Raw genomic sequence first — 24,252 nt, 5'->3', positions numbered from 1 at the left:
GACAGTTTTTTTAAAATTCAAATCGTAATATTAATTATAAAAATGAAGTACCTACTTATTATCAATTTATTTTAAACAGACCTTTTATTACATGTTATTATTCAGTTTTAAAATAAATCACAGTGATATAATAATAGTTAATAATTAATAACTGATAAGTGATGTAGGTACCTATAACCATGTATAAGTACAGTGGTATTCAATAATACCTGAAACATATGATTTTAAATAAATTTAGGATAATTGCTACGACAGCGATGTACAGATTTTTTTCTAATTGAGTTCGTAATATTTGTATATTAATATTTATACTTAGAAATACACCACTATCTTGCAACCAGGAGAGCCAAGTAAGAAGAATTACCCAATCTCGGTTTTTTTATCTACCTATCCTATACCTGTTTAATTGACGCGATAAAAGCAAAACATCAGAATATACCTTTTATAACATATAAAATGCGTAGACATCAATCAATACTCGTAGTATAGAACTATAATTTATTACCAACTAATAACTATAAATATTCATAGGCAAATCTAATATATTATACATTTATACATGCATGTATGTTGTGACAAAGTATTTTTGTGGTTGAACTGTTGAAGTGATAATTTATAATTTTCATTGTGGCGAAGAAGTGCAGTCATTTACTTATGTTGTACAATGTATGTATTTACATATTATACACAGAAAATATGTACACATTTCCATTTCCACTTTGGTGACGTACAGGATTGTTGGCCGACAATCGTGGATCCCAAGTATATATAATATATCACTTAACTATTGTATGAATAAATATATAATGAGGTTTTTATATAATTTTCACTTAATTATTGAAATACTATATAATTTTAATATTTTCATTCGACGTGAATTGTAATTAAACAACCAAGATGTTTATACCTACACGTCTACTGCACATGATACAAGAGAAAAATGAATAATGTTAAAAGAAAAATTGCGCGTTAAGGGCGATGTTTTGTAAATACTGTAGAATAAAATCTTAGTATTGAAAACCGACATAAGATTTGAAGGTTATAAATTATTTGTGACAGTTTATATTCTCGGAAAATTTTATTTATTCATTCTAACAAAACCAGGAAACGGTTAAACGTAATAATAATATTTCACAAATTATTAGTCAACTCTTCTTTTTATACAGAAGTTTGAATTTGAACAACATATTTTATTTAAATTGTCTGTGGATTTTATACTATGTGATTTTTTTATTTTTTATTTTATAATTAAATGTAAAAGTTCTGAAAACTAATGATAAACATTCAAGAATTGATAATGAAAAGAAAGCAAAAATGTTTCAACTTTCAAGTTGAGTCTTTATAATGTACCTATAGTTTTTTCACAGCAGTACATCTTTTTAATTGCAAAAAAATATTATTAAATTTGGAATTTTTGTTGACAAAATAATACTCAACAATAATTAATGTGAAAACTTTATTCTTAAGTAAATACATTTTTTTTTAGGTGTCTGATGCTATATTATTAGTCTGCGGTGTCACAGATAACAGGAATGTGTTGTTATTTTAATTGCAATGCGGTGGTTGACAGTCAAGTTCAAAAAAAGTTTGTGCAAGTACTATTTTGATTTTAAATTTATTTTTTTTTTTAAATTTGTACATGTTTTGGGAAATTGAAAAAAAAAATTATCAACTAGGTTTTGGCTGCAAGCATTAGGGCACGGGTACAATTTAGTATTATATTTTTATCGATACAAAAATATGACATAAAATATTTTTTAAATAAATAGATAGATATATAGATGTAGTGTCCTACGCATTAAACTTATCAGTTGTCTCGATCTCTAATGACGAAAAACTATGTATATATCATACACTAATATACTAAGTAAAAAATGTATACCTATGTAATATATATAGTAATAATAATAAAATATTATACACTATTTATTTGTCTGTATTAAATTTCGAATGAGTCGGGTCGTCAGCGTTCTCCCGACACCCACCAGTTCAATCCACTCTGTCAGGGCCTCGACGACGCCCGTTTTCATTACTATTATATACAGAGTGAATTGTCAGACATGCTCACCACCATTTTTTCTTTTAATATTGAATTTATTCAAATTTTGATTCTCTGGAATGTTTAAATATACTCAACATCTATGTTTTTTAATTCTTTAGATTTTTAGTACTATTTAAGGAGCGATACTGTAGCGATACAAACTTCTGTTTTTCAAATGAGAATTCTCATTTTTTACTACAAGTCACTGAGTGGATATTTTTTTTTGATGTATTTAATTTTAACTTTTATTGAGTAGTTTCTCAATCATTAATTATTTATAGGTTCTAAATTATACTTAATAGTCCATTAAGATGGTTTTTCAAAAATATAAAATATATATAACATTGGATCTAGTTTTTATTACACTTGGATTAAAAATTATAAATGTTGATAGATTAATATAAATTATTAAAATTTTCAAGCTATCAATAGCCCTTATATTTTTTAAACCTATCATAATGGTCTTATGAATTCTTAGAACACAAAATTAAATACTTAACAAAAAAATACTAGATTTTAAAACTTCGAAATTTTCAGAAAATATATCTTTTAAATACTTTACAGTAGACAAGGATTCTTATTTGAAAACAGAATTATGTATCTCCTCAATATATTCATTAAGTAACACAAAAATTTCATGAATTATAAAATATAGTTTTAAGGTAGGTATAATTAAAAATGTCATTAGTTTGATTTTAAATAACTACATTATTGGAGAAAATAGAGTTGTTTGGTGAATTATTCTGTTTGTCAGATCACTCGTAGGTACCTACATTTGGAAGCATACAGTGCTATGTTTTTAACAGCTTACACTTATTATCTCGAAAAGATTTAAAGTTTTTGAATTTACTGATATTTTTTTATCGTGATATATTAAGTTTTACTTTTTTGAATTACTACATATATTTTGAATTTCATATTTATAGTTAAGATAAGCTATCATGTGCTTATGGTACTGAACTGGTATTTTGTATGTTTTTCTTGTACCATACAACTCCACACAACAAAACTTAAAATAACTTATATAGCTGTTGTATTACTTATTTGAAATAGGATTTTCATGTAATAAAATTTCTCGGAAAAATATTCAAAAACATGAAATAAGAAATGACGCTGCCAATCAAACAGTAAAAAAAAATCTTTGAACAAATATAAATTTATTTTTATGGCTTCAATTTATATATATATAAAAAAAAATATTTTTTAAGATGATAATACCTTCTTAATACCCTCTTAATTCGATATAAAATTAGTATTAATGTATTTACCTTTTACAAAACAGTTTGTATATTTTAGGTAGATATACGTGGTATTACATTTATGTGATAATAATAAATACGTTCACTAAGAATAAACCGTCATTCGACCGCCAAAATTGTTACAGGACAATTGATGCTCATAACATAATGAGGGCTTTGGGGTTAAATATATTATTTCCTAAAAATATCAATATTGAGTTTTTTATCAATTTTAACTGTACTATACTGCGTACTATTTTTATATAAGTAAAAAAAAAAATACTGAATTTGGTAGGTGTATTATTATTATTTATTTAATATTGGACATATCGATTTTTCTTTTTACGAAAATAAAATATCCCGCAAACATAAAAAGTATATTATTTTATTATACTTATCAATTTGCACAACTGATAGTAAAACTCATAAAACTTTTATTTCCTATATAGTAATGTATAAATAACGCAGCATTCGCGCGACGAAAGTACACGTCACACATTAATAAGTTTTTGCTTAACCTTTATTCCTAAAAAAAGTTATGTCTCCAATAAAATAAAGACATAGTATAGGTACTTATATAGTACTTTTTGATTTAATACGTTTTTCATTGAAGTTTCTCCCTCGTCAATATCAAAATAGTATCATGATTGTCTTTGTGAGAGTAGGTACACGGTACACTAGTTGTTAATTAATTATTTATAATTTTATTATTCAAAAGGTATTTAAAATTTTTTAATATTAAAGAGAATTTTGAGTTTTAAAAATTATATGCAGGCAAAAAATAAATATTGGGAGACGGTAATAACGAATTAATGTTGTCTTATACGCAAGTCGGTAAATCATTTTTCGAACTTATTGACGTCATTAGCAGTTAGATAATAGTAAAATTCTAATATTGTTTATCATTAAACTTGTTGTATTTAGTCAATTTAAGTTTAAAGTTAATCTTACAATATGGTAAAGTCGTATTATTTTAGTGTATATAATGATTATGTACACTGGATACGCACGTCTACCTACACCGCAGCTATGACAACGTCTATGTTTCACAGTCATAAAGTAAATTTTTTATATACCTTTGCCGTGGGTATTGTAATAGAGATATAAATCCACCGTTGCCGGGTACACGTTCAAAGCGAATTCGCGATAAACAATATTGGTTTTACCAGTGGGTGTACATAAATTATCCATCTTGTTGTTAGTCTTGCCGATGACGTCTATATCAGATTAAATTATATAATGTAAATATATATATACAAAGGTGGGTATAAACTAGTTGGATTATTTTCTAATCAACTAATAAATTTAAGAAGTTTAATTGACAGCTGAAATAATTTAGCTTTTTGCAGTTGATATGAGAAATTTTTTTAAAAAAAATTATGAATTATAAATTGTATTGTTTTAATGTTATATGACCTTTAATTGCTCTATTATATAAAAATAATAATGTTTGTCAAATTATTAATTTGAGATGTGCATAGTTTAAATTAATAAATAATAAATCATGTAACACAGAAGGGTATTTACACTGTGCAATGTACATTATGGTAAAAATTCAATAAAATTATTTTTATAATTTAGTTAAACAGAAAGACATAATCATTTTTTATGTGATTTAAATACTGATTAAAAAAAAAATAGATTAACTTTTTTAAACTAAGTTAAGTTAATATTTTTTTCTAAATTAAATTTTAACTTATTGAGTTAAATTCATAATTCATTAATGGTTAACTTCTAATTTATCGATCTTGTATTCTTTAAATTTAACTTGAGTTTGAATATATAATATATATAAGTCACTTACACGGTCTTAGGATATACTGTAATACACATACTAAGTAGTAATAGTCACATCAAAAATTTGGGTATACATAGTAGAAAAAAGTAAATAAATTTATCAATATTTAAATAAATGATTAACTTAGTAAAATAGTAAATGGTTTCTTAACAATTAGATAAATAATTAAATTATATTTTCTGGATTATTTATTCTTTTATAAAGCTTTAATACGAATCAACATTAATTATATGAATATCTATATATTTTTTAATGTAGATGACAAAATTATTGATAGAACAAATAACATTGCAGGTTTGATGGTGGGTGAGAGGGGGTTTGCTTTACTTCCTTCGTGATCTCGTCAAATATTAGAGACTCTGCAGTTACACAGAATCCATACTGGCACCGAATCAAAATACGTCAGCTTATATAACACGGCGCGTCGAGTAGACAATTTAAAAACATGGTATAAATTTTTTTTAAATGATACACTACTGTACACGTCTCATCAGTTATCACATTAGAATATAATAATTATTACAGTATTCATATATAACATTATATTTATACATAATACATCAAAATGTCAGTCGCTCAGTTGATAAAGATTCGACAATAAAATAATACTATGCAGTAAGTCAGATTTTTTTTTGAAGGGGGCATTTAATTTTTTTCTTTAGTTTTTAAAATACTAGAATACTTACATGTTACATATTAATTTATTACCCCTATGTAATATGTTCATTTACTGTTAACTGCACATCTATTTTTATCTTACGACTGTACAATAATCATGTTAATGATTACTACCATTTAAAATTTACATAACAATGCATTAACAATATAGCAAATTAAATTTGTAAGCCATAGATGACCTATTTAATAAATAAGCATATTCATATTTTATTTTGAAAATGTGATATTTTATTTTTAATATTCGAATATTATTACCAAATAAGAATAAAAATTGAGACAGTAATTTAAAACTTTTAACTTTCATAAACATATAATATAATATAAAACAATTAAACAAATTCAAATGATTAAAAACAATAAAAGTCAGTTTGTAGTTTGTACACAAAGTCACGATGAACAATTAACTAGGGTATCAGAGTGTACTCGTGGTATATTTTTTGTTACGTTAAGGTATATATTAGATTAATTTAAAAAAATAAAAATATTATTGGTGTACCAGCTAAGGTCGTACTGGTAATTGTTCAACGTTTAATCTGGTGACTCCAATATAGCCCAATATTACACCATCGTGGCCGTCGATCCTTGCCAGGCGAAGAAGGGTAATTGAACTTAGGTTAATCTTTCGACTTTTGATATAGGCGATATATGTAGATGATATTATCGCACCACGGGGGGGCCATTGACAAAATTTTTTTATTAATTATTTTTAAAATATTAGATAGCTATTTTTAATTAAAATAAATGATTTTTGTATATTAATATTCGAACAAATTACTTGTCTAACACTTGTCATTTGAAAACATCACCTTCGAACTCATGATAGTTCCGCTTGGTGACCATGACACTGACAATACGTTTTACGTGGCATGATGTCCTAATGGTGTCGCCAACTATTATACCATGCAAGCGCGTATACAAGTGAAGTTTTTTTTGTGTCTGTCCATCACCAATCCACTATATGCAATTTTCTTAAAATTGCATGGTGTGGGTGGATAAAGAGTATTAATATTTCATCAATACTGTTTGTGCTTAAGAAGTGACACATTCAGGATTTTGTTGTCCCTCTTATCTCTTGCAGTACAAGTTAGTACATTTTATGTTCAATATTTAAATAAAATTTATAAAATTGAAGTATTTCTTAATTTTGTTTAGTTGTTAATTGTTATGAGGAGAAGGGAATATCTAACTACTAAAGAAATGGTATACTATAATCGTTTAAATACAAAATTTAATTTTAGATAAACAAAATTTTATCACATTTAACAAAAAAAATAATTAAAATACTGATGATTTAACTACCTACTTAAAATAACTAATTATTCATAATTATAATAATAATAAAGTTGCACCAAAGGCTCTGATGCGATTTGATTTGTTTCTTGCGTACAAAATATAAGGTAATATAAATAATAATAAACAACACATAAAAATAATATTAAAATATCCATAAACGAAAAAAAAAGGCATATAAAAAAAAATAATACACAACATACTTTGACTTTGTTTGTATAATATCTGATTGCACATAATGTTAATGGTTGGTAAAATAAAATAATATTATCACATTTTATGAATGTGGACACGAATCGTGAAAACAAATACATAAATGGTAAAAATGAAATAATAATAATTAAAAAATAAACATATTGTTTTAGTTGACATTTCTTGGTATGTTTGTGATATTAATTACATGAAAATGTTTTTGATTGTATCAATAACAATAATTAATGTTATATACCAATTTGAACAAGTAACATTCAATCATAAAATATACACAATATATATTTACAATCACCAAGGAATGCCAAACATACACATATATATATATATAAATATATAAAAAAAACATTGAACATAAAAATAAAACATAATATGACTTGGAAGATTAACTAATTGCATAATATACATAATAAATCTATTAAAATCTTAAAACAAGGTTATAATGTACCGTAAATAATATTTTAAGTTATTCATGATGTATTTTTCAATTATTTCTAAGAAATAGTTACTTATTGTTCCAAGTTTTTGTCAAATGGAAATCTAAGTAGATTTTTTCAATAAAAATATTTTACTTTATTGGTCTATATTTTGATTAGTCTTTTATTTAATATATTTAAACAGAAATTTAACGGCACATTTGAAAAAAACAAATGAATTGTAGTTGATTTTTTTTTTTACAAACACTTAAAATTGATCATATGATATGATAATTCAATGACACAAATTGAATTAGTATAAAAATAAATGCTTATTAGAAAAATTAGGATTAAAGATCAATGATATATATTTAAAAAAATAAAAGTAAAACATAAGACATTTTCTAAGACAGTATCTTTTTAATAATAAAGATTTTTTAAACTATGTAAAATATTTATATATCACTGATATTCTACCCCATACATCTGTTTAATAACTAAACTTGGAATTTTTTTATTGTCTAAAAAAAAAAAAATATATATTATTATCTAAAAATCAAATAAGACATTAATATTTCACATAATAAAAAAATGTTTTCCTTATTTTATTAGACACATAGTAAAATAGCTAGATCAGTCATCAGTTTTCAATTTAAAACGAAGCTCATTATATCCTATAAACAGGTATTTATATGTATGGATACAATAAGTAGAAATTGTTTTATTGACTATAAATAGTATAGACTAATGATGACTTTTATTTTATATTATTAGTGTCCATGTTATCACAATATGTCAATGAATATAGTATACTGTATAATGTTAATAGCACGTAAGTGTACCTAACTTAATATATTACATTCAAAATTTCATATAGGATATAATTTTGAGCGTTTAATGACTATATTGAATTTGTATAAAAAAGGAAAAGCAAATGTGTATATCAGATACATAACATATTATGTATTTAAATTCTAAGCCATACATTATATTATTATTATTATTATTATTTTTTTTTTATAAGGGAGAAAAATTACTTTATAAATTTTTTATTATACAAAATATAATATTAAATATAATAAGTATAACTCATATTATAACATGTAAATATCACAAGTGTTTTCACTGAATCCTTTTATTTTGTTATTATTTTAGTGCTTTTCATAAAAAGTGTAAATTTCTGGGCAAGGATAAAATAGTCACAAAATAGAAATACTTAAGATTCAATTATAAGTATTTTAAAATTGTCATGGATTTTATTAATTATGATTCTGATTTGTTCGGTGGTAAATAAGGTATTTTATTTTTATTTTAAGTAGATATTTTTGTTCATAAGAACTTTTAAGTAAATATTTTGATACCTAAAATGTATATATGTATATGTAAACAAATAACACTTGATTAAAATAAAGAGTAAAAAATTAGATTACGTTATCTTGAGCTAGCTTGCCAGTGAAAATTACTCTTCATTGTCCATTGTTGGCTACGTGAACCATCACATTCATTTAATATGGCAGCATACTGATCAGCAGACATTGAATGCTCCAAACATTGATCTGTGGTTTTATGTTTTATTGTCATCTCCTAAAAAAAATAAATTATTGATTAGCCAAATAACTATAACTACAAGTTATTTTATTAACATATTATATAATCAAGAATATTTAGCAAATTTACTTTTGAATCATAAACCCATGCTTGATTGCCCTCAAGACCATGGCATCTAATTAGACTAACTGGTCCGACAATGTTGGAAGCATCTAAACAATTATCATCAGACATAATTTGTGATCGTTTAGTATATGCGAAAACCTGTTAACACGTTTAAAGATTAATATACTAAGTTTAAAATATATAATAAATTTATTGATTTACTTGATTGCCACCAAGACCATGACAATAACTCATGCCAACTTTTTCACCACTTTTTCGCGACATTGTATCAAGACATTGTTGGGAGTCAACATTTTTTATCTGTACAAATAAATGGTATTATTAAACAGTGAGCTGAGGTTAATATTTTATTTACTGACTTCTCCTAGATAATAGTAATCAAGTGGCATTTGCGATTCTGGATAAATGTTTTCCAAATACCAACGGAAAGACTTGCACTTTAATTTTTCTCTTAAAGCCAAACGTTCAGAAACATCTCCAACCTCAACATTAGATGCACCTAATTATGAAAAAATGTTAATACACATAGATACTTTTAATTTATTAGTTATTATTTAATAGGAATAAATAATTAAAAATAATATACAAAATATGCAGATAACAATAATTATTTAATTATTATGCTTTACTCAATAAACAATGTGATCAATAGATATCATGCAATAAAATAAAACTACAAACCATAAGGCCATTAGTTTATGAAATGTACAACATGCATTAAGTGCTAGTTTTATCTAATATAACTAAATTTACTAGATTTAGGACAATTGGCCCTCACGATAAACTGTATGCAGACAATTATCCTCCTCCCTGTCATAATTTTATACTTAAGACAATATTGGTTCATTGTGTGGATTTTTCCTTGCGATATATTAAACATTTTTTTTATTTTTTTTATTTGGGTATCCCAATTTTATTTATGTGGTTGATATTAAAATAATTTATTACTATTTCCAATATGTACAAAATAAATATACAGACATACAACAAGATGTATTCAACATTTACAATATATAATAAAAATGAACCAACAAGTTGAATAATTGATGATAAAATACATAATATTTATGAAGGGAAATATGAAGAGCAGACAGGGTAGGATCCACTTAAGAATGCAAATTATCAATTGTCTAGGAACACAATTATGACAAAGGGCCAATTGTACACAACTTACTATGTTTTTTTATGTGGACCATTTTTTTCCGTTTATTTAATTTACCATATGAATGTAATCTATGATAAAATCTATTATAAAATTAATAAGTCAAATATAGATATAGCTAAAAGGATAAAATTATTTCAAAATCTTTATACATGCATAATGATTTTTGAATACATTAACAAACTGTAGGTGGGATTTTTTGTTAATTAAATAAACATTCAATGAAGAACACAATGAAAAATAGTGATTAAATAATAATTAAAAACAATTTTGTGTTTAAGATATGAAAAATAAATAAGATAAACATTCATAACTACGTAGTATGGTGTGCTAAGGGTGTAGAGAAAAATGTCAAATTATCAAAATAATACGTGTAGAGTGTTCGTGTGCTTGAAATATTTTCAATCACATATCAGTAGAAGGGGTACCTGGGTTTATGGCGTAGTAAAAATGTTTCCACTCATCCATCCAAACCTCAGCGAGGCGGGCATTGTTGTGGTTGACTATATGTGACGTGCCACCAGGGAAAGTGTAAGGTGTGGATTTGCGAAAAACATGACCAACATGTGAGCATGGCGATATTTCCAAAGTGCCGCCACACATCCAAATCTACGAGTGATCATTTCAATAAAGATAATATTGAAAGAAAACTCTTGGTTCATGTTGTATATGAATATAGATATATGTATTTAGACAGACAAACACACACACAATATATCCATTTCCTACCCCTCTCTATCAATTATAACACACGAGTACACAACAATAAATAAGTACAAGTGAGGACTGTATGAATTCATACAGAATGCATGGAGGACTGTGTAACCTTATCAATTTTATATTTCATATTAATAATTTTAATATTTTTAAAATTTAAATGTTATATGATGGGAGTAATTATATTTAAACCAGCAAGCAACATTAATTAGGTTAGACAGATGTTTTATGTTAGTAAATTTTAGAAAAGCGGAACGAATTTTCACAGGTCACATATATTGTCCTATACCTGGATTCATTGCATAATAGAAATCTCGCCATTCGTCCATCCAAACCTCAGCAACACGGGCTGCATTGTGTAACACGATTTTCGATACGCCTCCCGGAAATGAGTATGGCGACTTGTCACGAAATACGTGACCTACGTGTGAACATGGTATTATTTCCAGTGTGCCGCCACATTGCCACACCTAGAAATATCCATATCAACTACTTTTCCCCCATAACTATATTTCTTTAATAGAACATTTAATTTTTGCATTAAACCCAATTTTCAAATCAAATATCTGTACGGAAATTATTTATAATTGACAAGTTATTGATTAACCAGCTTGAAATGAAATTAAATTAAATGATTTATTTCACTAGGAATTATTGTACACAATACTTACTCTGAATGACATTTCAAGATTCTCACCACCCCATATATCCATTCCTTCATCATATGAACCTAATTCATAAAAATAATCTTTGTCTATAGAAAATAGTCCACCAGCCATCGTAGGAGTTCTTAATGGTGCTGTACGATCTTGGTTACGTCGTGACATTTCTCTTTGAGGAACTCGATACCTAAAATAAATATTTAAAATATTAAATTTAATTAAAAATACTCAAATTTTTAAAATACGTACCACCTAAAATTTAATTTCCAATTGAATCCACCCCAGGTCATATCAGATGCAGTAACATATTCAAATGTGTCATCTGATATAACATCAATTACTGGACACACAACAGTTTTTCTAGAAAAAAAAACAGTCAACTTGCAGCTTTCATTTTATACATAAAATCAAAATTTACTTATCATTATTATGAATTATTATGAATTATATTTTTTTTTTTGTATATTACATTTATAAAAATGTATTAAACTATATAAAATTTATTTATAAAAAATAATTAAACATACCGGTTTAGTACAATTCTGGCTAGAAGTGGTTCAAGCCAACCATCAGCACATTCACAATGTGCATCCAAAAATGTTATCACTTGGCCTGTAACATGTTTGGCTCCAAGCAATCGAGCTCTTATCAAACCAGAACGTTTTTCTGTTCTTAGTACTTTAGTTTCTACGGGAAGAGTGGCAACATAGTCTTCCAATTTTTTTCCCAAAAAATCTGAAATGGAAAAATTATATAAATAGAGATCACATTCTGTCTTCCGCATTTTTACAACTGAAATCACCTCTTTCGCTAGCATCATCTACCAACAAGATCTCTTTTAAGAGAGATCGAGGTGATCGGTTAATGACACTCCATACAGTCCTCAAAAGAGTGGACCACGCTTCATTGTGGAACACAATCACTATTGAAGTGGTGGGCATCAATGAGGGATATTGTTTACTTTTACATTCTGCTTGTCTTATGTCTTGCAAAGATCGATTTAATGAGATCATATCGCTAGCTATTATGTTAAACTGATTCTCTTTGAATTTTTGTTTCATCAAGGCTTCTTGTTCAGGTTTCATTGTGACACCTCGTCCTCCTTCACCGTGTTTACCGCGCTTTTCACGCACTGGAGGCATTGGCTTCCAACGCATCAACAGGTGACTAGGATATGTCGTGTCATCACTATGATCGCCACTGTGCTTGAAACGCTCAAGCATGTTGTCCTGCACAGGTCCCCACCCCATGCGTGGTGCTGCGGTGACGTCAAACACATCATCAGCACTGTTGTCGGAATTACTTACAGAGGTGCTTTTTGCCTTGCAATTAGGACCAATGCAATCGGTGTAGTACATGAGTATCATGATGTCGATGAAGATCCACAGCAGCGACGTGGCAACGATTATCTTGCAAGTATGCAGACGAAACTTGCTGCGAAACATGACGGCGGAACGAGTTGGAGAAGAGATAGAGAGCAAAAACTTTCCTAGTCTACCTGCGCACAAACAGCACTATCATAACAGCACTAGATCGTCCTGGCCAGTGTCCGGAGGTGACGGTTGAACGCGACGGCAGAATACCGCCAATGTCATGTATATGCGTATACGCGAGACGGACGTCTGTAGAGCGATCGGTAAGTAATATGTTGTAGTCGCCGTCGATTCAGAATGGCATCGTAGTATAATGTTCGTATTGAATAGCCGCCGACGTCATTCGTTTCACTGTAATGAAGGTAATAACTAATAACTATTATAGAGTAATTTATATAGTAGAAACAAGTAACGCAGAATGCAGATGAGAACACATCACCAAAAACCACTATCACTGGTTTTGAAATATTATTATTATTACTATTATTATTATTATTATTGTGTACACAACGTAGGTTTTATAGGTTAGGTCCATACAGTACGCGTTCGCCGTCTTTTGATCATTCTTTAATGCTTACATGGTTTTAAAATACTCTATCGCCTGTATTTTAAATGTGGTCTATATTCTGATGCTATTATATTATCTACATTCTATAGGTATCGCTGCGTGCCTGTGTATATTCGGAAAATTTAAGCAGTAGCTTCTGTATCTTTTCATTTTTTTTTTTTTTTATTGTCTTTGGAAAATATCAACTTTATTTGAAAAGATAGTAAATGTCATAATATTAACACCTTCGAAGTGGTCGAATATTCCTACTTCCAAGCTTTCCCCGACTAGTCTGACTCTTCGAAATAATATTTTATTCATTCTTATTCTTTATTTCCACAGTTCGGAGTAGAATAAATCTGCTGCGAAGACAGATTTATGTTTTATTTGTTTCACTTTGGTTTTTAACGTCTGACTACATCTTATAAAATATCTCGTGAACTAAAAACAAATACTATCAGACGATTGCCAAGGAAATTAAGGGTTGTAAGAAATTGATCATAAACTGCTAATAGTTATAATTGAAACATTTGAAATTCTTATGTTATTATTACATATATAGTAAATATTTTATAGCCATTCAATGAAATCCAAGTTCGTCGTCGGACATGAGTTCACATGATTGTTGAACCTAATTCTAACGAATTTTTTGTAAAAAAGTTAAAATCCCTATAAAAAAAAATAAATAGTTTTTCCTTCAACCTTTAGTAAAAATATTAATTGTACTTATTCAAGTTGTCTGTGGAATGTTTAAAACAATTAAGTGATTAATTGTTCATCATTCTTTATAAAAAATAAAAAATCTCAATTAAAAACGATTTAAATGAGTTTCAGTCTTCTAAATTATTTCTAGTGCAATAGAAGTCTGTAGTTTCTGCTGTTGAAAATTGTATTCAGTTACACAAGTCAAATGTGTAATTGAGCCATTATCGTTATTACTTATTACTTAATAATAATTCGTTAATTAATAATCATCATCAACACTTTGTTGTAAACAAAATGGCGGATGCACATATAATCGTTTATAAAATGGGTTTTGTGCTTATGACGCACGAAGTCTTGTATCTTAAGAACTTAAACCTTAGACTATATAAAAATGTTCATATTCAAATCGTACAATACTTGTTCTAATGGAACGCGGCAACTTGTGCTGCTGTTCACCAACGACACGTAACCGGTTCTTGATGACTGCTCTTTTTGCGCCTTTACATAATTTGTAGGTTAACTAAAGCCGAACTGATAAGTGATAACATGACAAACTAATAACAAATATTAACAACTATAATATAATATTAATAACGATGTTTTGATTTGCTTTAAGTCTAAGACGTGACAAAATAATTATAAAAAATTAAAATATATAAGTAAATATTTGCAGCGATAATTGATGCCATTGCGCCAACATATTCATTTGATAATTGGTTTAAAGAAGTATTTAAAAAATCAATATACTTGTTATTGTTTATGTAATTGTTCAAATTATTAGTTTAAATCATACGAGATGAACGTTTACGAAAGTGTTGTAAGAGGTACTCAAGCTAGTCGGTTAATACTCATTGAAGGTGAGACAACGATACAATTAATACAATTTAACTATTTAAATTTATTTATATGTGTATTGTGTATTCTTAAACTAAGTTAGTAATTTATATTTGAATACTATAATAATATAAAATAGGGATGTGAAATTGGAATGTAGTATTACGGAACATTAACTGTAAGATTTAAATTAAATTCCTTAGTATTTTAATTATTTGATATTTTTAATTTATGATATAAAGTTCCATATAATTAAAAATAATTATGTGTTTATATTATAGAGGTTGATTTACATCATACTAACCTAAAAGTCAGTGATGAACCATGATATACAAAATATACTTTAGTTCCTACTTTCGATAGCTTTAATGTAATATATATTATAGTTCATAATTATGACTAAATATAATTTTTGTATTAACATTTTTGCTTACCAATATATATCCAACTTCTTATAACCCACTCATCCGAACAATTTCTATTATGATGTCATAAAACTCCATTTACAGTTTAAGTAATGGTGTGTAATTAGTTCTTTATAGCTGATTAAAAATAGTCAATGTTCTTGTATTGTATAAAACTAAATTATCTTTTATCTTAAATGAAACTTTTAATTTATGAATATTTTACATATTTATTATAACCAATAACATATTTTGACTGATTTTTCTGGGCATGTCCAAAATATTCTCTGAAATATGTCGTTGAACCTAATAAGATTAATTCACTTGTGTAGTTTGAATATAAATATTTTGTTAAGCATAAGTAAAATACTAATACATTGGGCTATTTATTTTTTTTAAATTGAAAGTGTATAGACATAAGACACTTTCCCCCTATATATGCCACTGATTATAATAGGTTATGATTTATGACTATTGGTAATATTATCAAAGCATAGCAGTTTAGATTTAGTTAATATTTATTGATTAAAGAATAAATGATACATCATAAGTCATAACTTTTCCATTATTAACTCACTTGTTATTTTACTTAATCTTAGGTAGATTGTTAATTTATAAATTGGTTTTTAGTTTTTACTAATCAATATGTTTTATTTTCTATTAAATATTGCTTGTGTTGTAATTGAACATGCGCTGCCATAGAAAAGTAAATTATTAAAATAAGGAAGGAGAGATACAAAGTTTAAGCTGAGTATATCATTTAATAATTTTAATAATGCGTATAATATACTTATACTTCAATATTAATTAGGAAGTTCATTGTTTATAAACAAATTATAATACTAAAATTATTATAAAAAAACATACACATGTACTTATTTTATTATATGATGCCAAAACAAAATGTTATAATAATTAATATTTTATTAACAGATTGTAACTTTATTTTTTTTGCAGATTCATATTTAGCTAAAGGACAGTTTCTATTACATCTTATATCAGCAAATCGTAAATCTTACAACATTCATGTACTTTGTTATGAAAATTTAGTGCCCAAATACCAAACTTTATTTCCTTCTTTGTCTAATATTCAATACCATGATTGTATGACTAACATTTTGTCTTTAAATTTAAGTATGTATGAAACTGTTTCAAATATAATTGAAAAATCAACCAGAAATATAGTCATTTTTATTGATTCATTATCTCTATATTTACTTAGAACTGAATTCAGTAAAGCATATAAAGAATTATTGGATATCACATCATCAGATAAATGTAAATTTATTTATTTTTATTATCATCATTACTTATTAATCATATTATGATAGATAACTTAGTAACTTGTTTATAAATTATAAATAGTGTTTGATTTTTGCTATAATATGATTTTAGTTTCTAAAATTGTACAATGTGTGGCAGTGATACACAATGATGTAACAGAACTTAATCAAATTGAACACTTGAAAAACATATGTAAGACTCATGTACAAGTACAAAGTACTAACAATCCGTTACTTTTAAAGCTAAGATTAGAACATAAAAGGTCAAATGGTAAATGTGTAGTTCAGGTAATTGTATAATTTACAGTTATATTTTTCATTCTTTTAATTATTTTATTTTATTTAGAAATTAAAAGGTGAATTAAAATCTGATTGCTCATTTAAACTAATAAATGACTTGCCGCCTCAAAAAGTCGTAGAAGATAAAGGCATACCAACAAATTTAGCTAGTTTTAAATTAGATTTGCAAGACAATGAGAAGAAAGCCAAGGAAGAATTAATTTTACCTTATACTCTGTATGTTAAATGCTTTTGTAGAATTAAAATTATATTTTAATTAATTCATATTTATAAATTTTTAGCGTGCAAAATACATCCAATACTGGTGGAATGATTCATTATGTTCCAGATGAAGCAGATGACTGGGATGAGGAAGATCCGGATGATGACTTAGAAATATAACATCATATGATATAGTTTATAAATTGTGTTATGCAAATAAAATATGTATGCATTTTGTTATGATAATTTGGTATATTTTTGAATTGTTTTATAACAATTATTTTTATCAAATTATTGTAAAAAATAAACCTAAATGTTTATTTTATTCTTTAAAAGAATCTTCTAAAACTATATGTTAATGCAACAATATCATTTCTTATAATTTTTTTAAAAATAATTATGTTGATGAGCTTGCGTTGTTAAATCTATTAATGATTTAAATTTTTCGTTATCTATTTTTAAATGATCTTTGAATTTGCAGTTAACATTTTTAAGATAAATACTTGAAATTAAAAATAACATTACAGTTATTATAAATTTGATTAGTACCAGTCAAATGTTAAAGTAATAAAATATCTTAAAATTTGCATGTTTTACAAATTTTTTCAGTATTTTTTTAGTATTCACATATATTGTATACAATTGAACAAATTAAAAGATGTTATTTCATTAATTAAGTTAAGTTATTTTTTAAAAAACTAGTTTGCCAGGATAATAGAAAATAATAAATTATGTTGAAATTGTGAGAATTCTTAGAAAATATAATTTAATTACTATTAATTGCAATTTTAACTAACTTTCCTTACACAGGACAAATTTCCAGTTTTCACATTCAGTATATTGAATAGACCTATTCAAATATTTTCAGCTAGATAAGTAACTATTAAATTTTGTTCAAAGTTTAATTTCAGTTTAATTTAAAAAGAATGCTTTTAATTTAAAATTAAACATACCTATTTTGGACAGCTGTACAATATTATAATTCAACTGTAATTGTGTCAAAGTATTCAAATATTTATTCTAACAGGTATTAAAAAATGTATTTGATTTAATTTAAACTATACATTTTTTCCCTTAAATTGTTGTCAGTTTTTGAATGGTTAGAAATTGATAATTTAGTAGGTACCAACAGCATTGATTATTTTAAACATTATTATAGGCAAAAACTGGACATTTATATTATGGTAGACCAAAATATTTTAAAATTATCCTCTTCTTTCGCTAAAAAAATATTAGCTATTCAAAATTGTATATTTTTTAATGTTATAGAAGAACTTATTACCTTTTTAATTAATATTCTGACTTCCGAGCTTTGTTTTTTGTAATAAGATTTAATATAAGTACTTATCAAATGAAAAACTATGAGGTAAATAAGAATAATTTTTACCATGATCTGATGGTCAAATAAATGATTTTTAATCATTAGATGAAATATTTTCAATTTAAAAGGTTTTCATAAAATATAACTCTTCTTTCAGGTATCTAATACATCCATAGGAAGAGTTTTTAGTATTGGAACGAGGAAGCACAGTGTTTACAAAAAAATTTAGTCTTGTAAACGACAGAAATTTGTAAAAATATAACTAAAATTTAATTGATCATGAAACAGTAAATACTAATAATAGGTACACCATAAATACAACACTTATTAGTTATTTGTAAATGTATTATATTGATGTATATTTTATTACCAATGATAAAAGAATATACTTTAATATTATACTATCTTAAAGTATTCATAGGCAAAACTACGGGTCAGGCAGGTCAGATCATGGGCTCAGAAATGATACAGACGGAATACATAAAATAATATGGTATTTAAAAAAACTAAAAGACCCTTTTTGTGGTTATTTTTCCGAAAAACGATACAAATATTTTTTCATCACTGTTTACAATAATAATACATAACATGGAATAAATAATATAGCTTCTTTTTTCTGATGTAGGTAATTATTTAATAATTTATAAAAAATAAAAATAGGTTTTTTTAAATATTTTATATTTATCAACAAATGAAAATTATTTTTAGGTATTTTTATTTCTTTATATATTTATTTCAACTTGATACGTAGATACTATGTTTGGTTGTAGGTTGTAGAGGGATTTAAACATTATGTTTTCGTCAAAGTGTCAAACATATGATAATGTATGAAAATAAGTAATAAGAAAAGCCAGTGTTTAAAAGCCATATTTTCGTTGTGGTGATACGGTAGGTATCCGCACTACAAATAGCTGGTTGTGGCATTTAATAATTATCGGTATATCTTTTTTTGAAATTCAATGTGAAGCTTGAATTTATTATGGAGGTATGGCTAAAATAAAAAAATAAAATATTAATATCTTATAAGTTATAAGTAGGTACCTAATATGTATGATGTATCCATGTAGGATTGGTAGAATATTTTGAACATCAGATAAATTGGAAGGAACAGTTGTGACTTGCAACATGTATTTCATTGTCATTATTATGACCCCCCACTCCCGAATCTGGATATTAAATCCTATTGGATTTATTTTTTCTCTTAAGGTACCTATATAAAATTTTAAAATTTGAATTGTTAAATATAGACAATTATTTAAGTGTTATAAATAGTTTGTTATTTTAATATCTAATGTTTAATCGTCTTGCTGAATGCGTAAATTTGCTGAATTTTATACTTGTGATGACTTTTTTTATTGGTCTTATAACCCCTTCTTCCACCCAATGAAAATAACGTCTTGACTATATTCTTCCCTTACATGTTGATATCCATCTCTACTATATTATCTTATTCACATCATACCAGTCGTTTTTATGTTCACAATGTCATCTGGCGTCAATCACACGTCTTACCAGTTACTCTATCCCAAGACTAGCCATTATACATTACTAAATAATTCCTACTATTGAACTGGTATAGCTATAGAATAAATAATGCATTATAATTTATAATGTATCTGCGAGCATAATAATAATATATTTTATTAAATAAAATAATATTCTCAGTTCACGTTGCATAGAGTTCCGTCCGATACCACCGGCCGCGTCCGCGTATAATCTTTATCCTTTCTTAATATACTTATAAAAAACAGGCTTTTTTTATGTTACCTACCATTTTTTGACGACACTATTTAACATTTTTCCAATTTTTTTTCACAAGGTAGTACCAAATACTCCTACGAGCGATCTATTATTCAAAATTTAATTTTATTCGTCATTACAATTTACAGCCATTTTGAGAAAGCACGAACTTCACACGGGCGAAACCGGGTAGTTCAGTTATGTATATTATTATGATATATATTATATTACATTAATATTAATATCATAGTTGCCAATCCGTCGTCGTCATTCGATAGCGCTCGCGATGCATGTGCCCCTGGTACACGGTGGACTCGTTATGTGGAAATTTCGACGGACGGTTCGGTCTTCTGTTCGACGCGGTGACGGACGCTCGCACGCCGAACGGTCCGCTGCATACGGTCCTGGTCCTCAGAACGCGGCTTGTCCCGTGAATATTGTAATAACCGATCACTTCCGGCCGATAAATATCGTAATTCCTGTCAATAACAATTGTTTTTTCCGCCGTCGGATCCGTAACAATAATCGCGGTTACGCAAAATTAATACGCAATTATCGACATCACAGGAAACGGGCGCAACGTCCGGCGATTGAAGTCGGCCGCTGACGGTTTTCTCGGCCGATAGACGCCCGAGATCCGAGACCGCCCATGTTATGGGACACTGGTCGTCTCGTCGGTCGTTTGAGCGGAGCGCGTGCCAAACGCCGGTTCGGCGATACCGACGACCAGACTGCTTCGGCGAACGTCGCCCGCACCGCGGTCACTCTGTCGTCGTCGCTTACGACCGCTCTGGTATACTTAAAGCTTACCAACGGATACCGACCAATCACAGCAGAGGATTTTTGTACACGTACACGAAAACGTTAACGTAGGTATACCTACTACGCGTGTGTAGTGACAAGCGACGACATTGATATAATGTGACAAATCCGCGTACTTACCGGTTTCTAGCAGGTTAGTGGTTAGTGGTTAATGTTTTTCTACTGACCGTTCGTGGACTCCGTATCCGATGGAAGGCAATTTATCTCGTTACCGGGATTTGTCGTAGAGTTTAAGAGAGAACGAGCGAAGAGTTTTTTTTTTTTATCTTTATATTTTTTTTATTTTATGACTTTATATACAATACAATGATTTATTGCAAGCGAGTGCACGAATAATTATTCAAAATTCATAGAATTCGTTTAAAAATAAATTTAACGCGACAAAAAACTCTTCGTTCGAGCACAGTTTATGTTAATTATTCTCTTTTTTTTGCGGGATTTAGAATTCTTGTAGTTCTACGATATTATTTAAATTTGTTCCAACATGTGCGATACGACCAAGTGCGCTCATAGAAAAATTCTCAAGGGGGGTAGGGCAAAACTTTAATTATGTCCACGAGATAGTAAGGGGTTTACAATTTAACATTATACTATTATATTTTATATATCAAACTGGAAGATTATGAAATAATAATTATTTAACCAATTAACCATAAAAGTTATTTATTGAATTTGCATTTGATTAATAACATACATTTATTAAAACATAAATTTACAAGTAAAAATTGTAAATTTCTTTTTTTAACACCAAATATATTTATTATTTGTTCTATGTATTCATTTGTTTTATCATCATTTTTTTCCTTATGTATGCTTATCATGCACAATCCATCAAGTCTATCTTCATTCATTGTAGATCTTGTGTAAATAATTTTTTTAACATTTTCTAGGAGAGGGACATGACCCTCCCTTGCTCTTCCATATGGGCGCCCTTAGATACGACGTTCTTTTAAGTAAAGAAACCTTATGTGGAAAATGTATTAATTAATTGCGTGCTTATTAATGTGTGCAATGTTTGCTACCATTGGTGTATCCAATTTGATAATACTGCTTCTTCTTCATTATTATTTTCTGGATGTTGACGTAAAATTATTTAAGTTAGGAACATAAAGCCATAAGAATATTGAGTGTACTCACTTAAATTAATTTTAAAATATGTTTTAAAAACTGTAAAATGATGAAATTTGCTTAAATATGCACTAAAAAAATTCATATTTTTAATCGCACTTCTATGAAATATGTGTTGTGCCTGGTGTTTATCAATAAAAATATGAAAATATTACAAAGTGAAGCCCTAAAAAATTAGCGTATTATTGATTAATGATTTCCATTAGTTTTTATCTTATTTCTTGGCAATAGCATCTCGGATTTATTTTTATAGTAATACAAGCAGTATTTACAATATTATAATCCTATATGCTTTTTGTAGTCCGTTTAAATTAAATTTTGTAATTCAATAATATTGCATAGTATATTGATATAATTATTTAAATAAAATATAGAAGAAATATATTATTGATATTAATATAGCAATAATTTGTTATTGTTAAGTTTTTATTAATTGTATAGGTACAATTTAATATTAATATTATACTTAGAATCTATATAATTGACAGAGATTTAATATTTAAAGATTCAAAATGATCTAGTTAATTTAAAATCATACTAAATAAGATATTAGTGTATAGAATTGGCATTTTAAATAAGATTTTTCTTTTTAAGTGTACTTTTATTAACATCATTATTTATGTAATTTAAACATAATAATTAATAAGTATCTACTGTAGTCTGTAATACTCTATTATTATATATTCAGTGTAACTTACACTTACAGATTACTACTATGTTTATCTAAATATTTATATAGTTGATACTCTGTTTAATCAACTACGAATAACTTTTTTATTATGCAGGTATTAAAATAATTATTTGTGACTTTGTGTTGATGTTTGAAATTTCGATATGTTGAGCGCCTTTTTCTCTTTTTAATGTACCACAGATTTTGTTAACATAAATCATACATAAATTCACATTAACAAATCATCTCAGAGCTTATAATAAGCAATATTATACACGTAACACGACTTGATGGAATCAACTTACAAAAATTCCATTTAAATGTCGAAATCTTAAATATTTTCAATTGGAATATTGAATAATATATGCTTTTATACAAATTATACATTTAAGCTGTTTACGATATTTTATTAATTCGTAAAGTATCTAATAGTCAATAAAAGGTCTTAATTTTCTTGAAATATCATTAAAACTGCTAATATTAAATCCTTTAGAGAATAATTCTGATGAAATACTAAAACTTATTTTTAAATACCAGCATGCGCATATTCACTTTAACTTCGTAGAATCAGAATCTTTTTTTATGTTACTTAAAAAACAAAAACCGGAAATAAATATTACACAAATAAGTCCGAACTTTCAAGCGCTGCTGATAGTTATGAAATCGCAACACAAAATGATTATCCGACTACCTGGTCCATGGCATTTACATTACGCAATAAACAATAGGTACGCCTTATGTGGGTCGGACCACGACAGTAGCCATTAGGAACAGGTGTTTTGGTTATCTGTATTATAATTTATAATAATACCATACATGGGTGCGTAGTGTTGTAATCGTCACTTTGCACAGTCAGTGGACATTACACGGGTTTGGCTATCGAAACAAACACGCTACAACGCATAATAACTATGATATTAAAATGCGACGACGAGATGGCTGTACGGAAAGATTCCTGGGCTGGTGGACGCGTGCCTGTGCAGATGGCGCTCTCTTGTTTCGACGGAGGATGCCCGGAGACATCGTCCGCGACCACGT

General features: G+C 27.3%; 2 protein-coding genes across 4 annotated transcripts; one reads left to right on the top strand and one right to left on the bottom strand.

The window, feature by feature from the left end:
- Positions 1-8,038: 8,038 nt before the first annotated feature.
- On the bottom strand, positions 8,039-13,716 carry LOC112594315 (polypeptide N-acetylgalactosaminyltransferase 5). Of its 3 annotated transcripts, XM_025339032.1 has the most exons (10): positions 12,689-13,715; positions 12,414-12,621; positions 12,136-12,246; positions 11,896-12,073; positions 11,514-11,694; positions 9,705-9,844; positions 9,547-9,645; positions 9,349-9,483; positions 9,102-9,255; positions 8,039-8,192 (listed from the first exon to the last, which is right to left on the bottom strand). In XM_025339032.1, exons 1-9 carry the CDS (start codon positions 13,329-13,331, stop codon positions 9,103-9,105), a joined length of 1,848 nt encoding a protein of 615 aa, XP_025194817.1. In that variant the 5' UTR covers positions 13,332-13,715; the 3' UTR covers positions 8,039-8,192; position 9,102. The 3 variants fall into 3 exon arrangements, with proteins under 3 accessions (XP_025194817.1, XP_025194818.1, XP_025194816.1); XM_025339033.1 differs by lacking the exons at positions 8,039-8,192; positions 11,514-11,694 and adding an exon at positions 10,936-11,116 and having other exon boundaries at positions 9,097-9,255; positions 12,689-13,716; XM_025339031.1 differs by lacking the exon at positions 8,039-8,192 and having other exon boundaries at positions 9,097-9,255; positions 12,689-13,714.
- A 1,380-nt stretch (positions 13,717-15,096) lies between these two features.
- Positions 15,097-17,779, top strand: LOC112594405 (elongator complex protein 5). The gene is made up of 5 exons (XM_025339168.1): positions 15,097-15,368; positions 16,707-17,027; positions 17,145-17,320; positions 17,379-17,548; positions 17,614-17,779. Exons 1-5 carry the CDS (start codon positions 15,308-15,310, stop codon positions 17,711-17,713), a joined length of 828 nt encoding a protein of 275 aa, XP_025194953.1. The 5' UTR covers positions 15,097-15,307; the 3' UTR covers positions 17,714-17,779.
- Positions 17,780-24,252: the final 6,473 nt, after the last annotated feature.

Source organism: Melanaphis sacchari, unplaced genomic scaffold, assembly GCF_002803265.2.
Source record: "Melanaphis sacchari strain LSU unplaced genomic scaffold, SCAv2.0 Contig22_pilon_pilon, whole genome shotgun sequence".
In the NCBI taxonomy this organism is placed as follows: Eukaryota; Metazoa; Arthropoda; class Insecta; order Hemiptera; family Aphididae; genus Melanaphis; species Melanaphis sacchari.
This window is presented reverse-complemented; position numbering and strand designations above follow the sequence as displayed.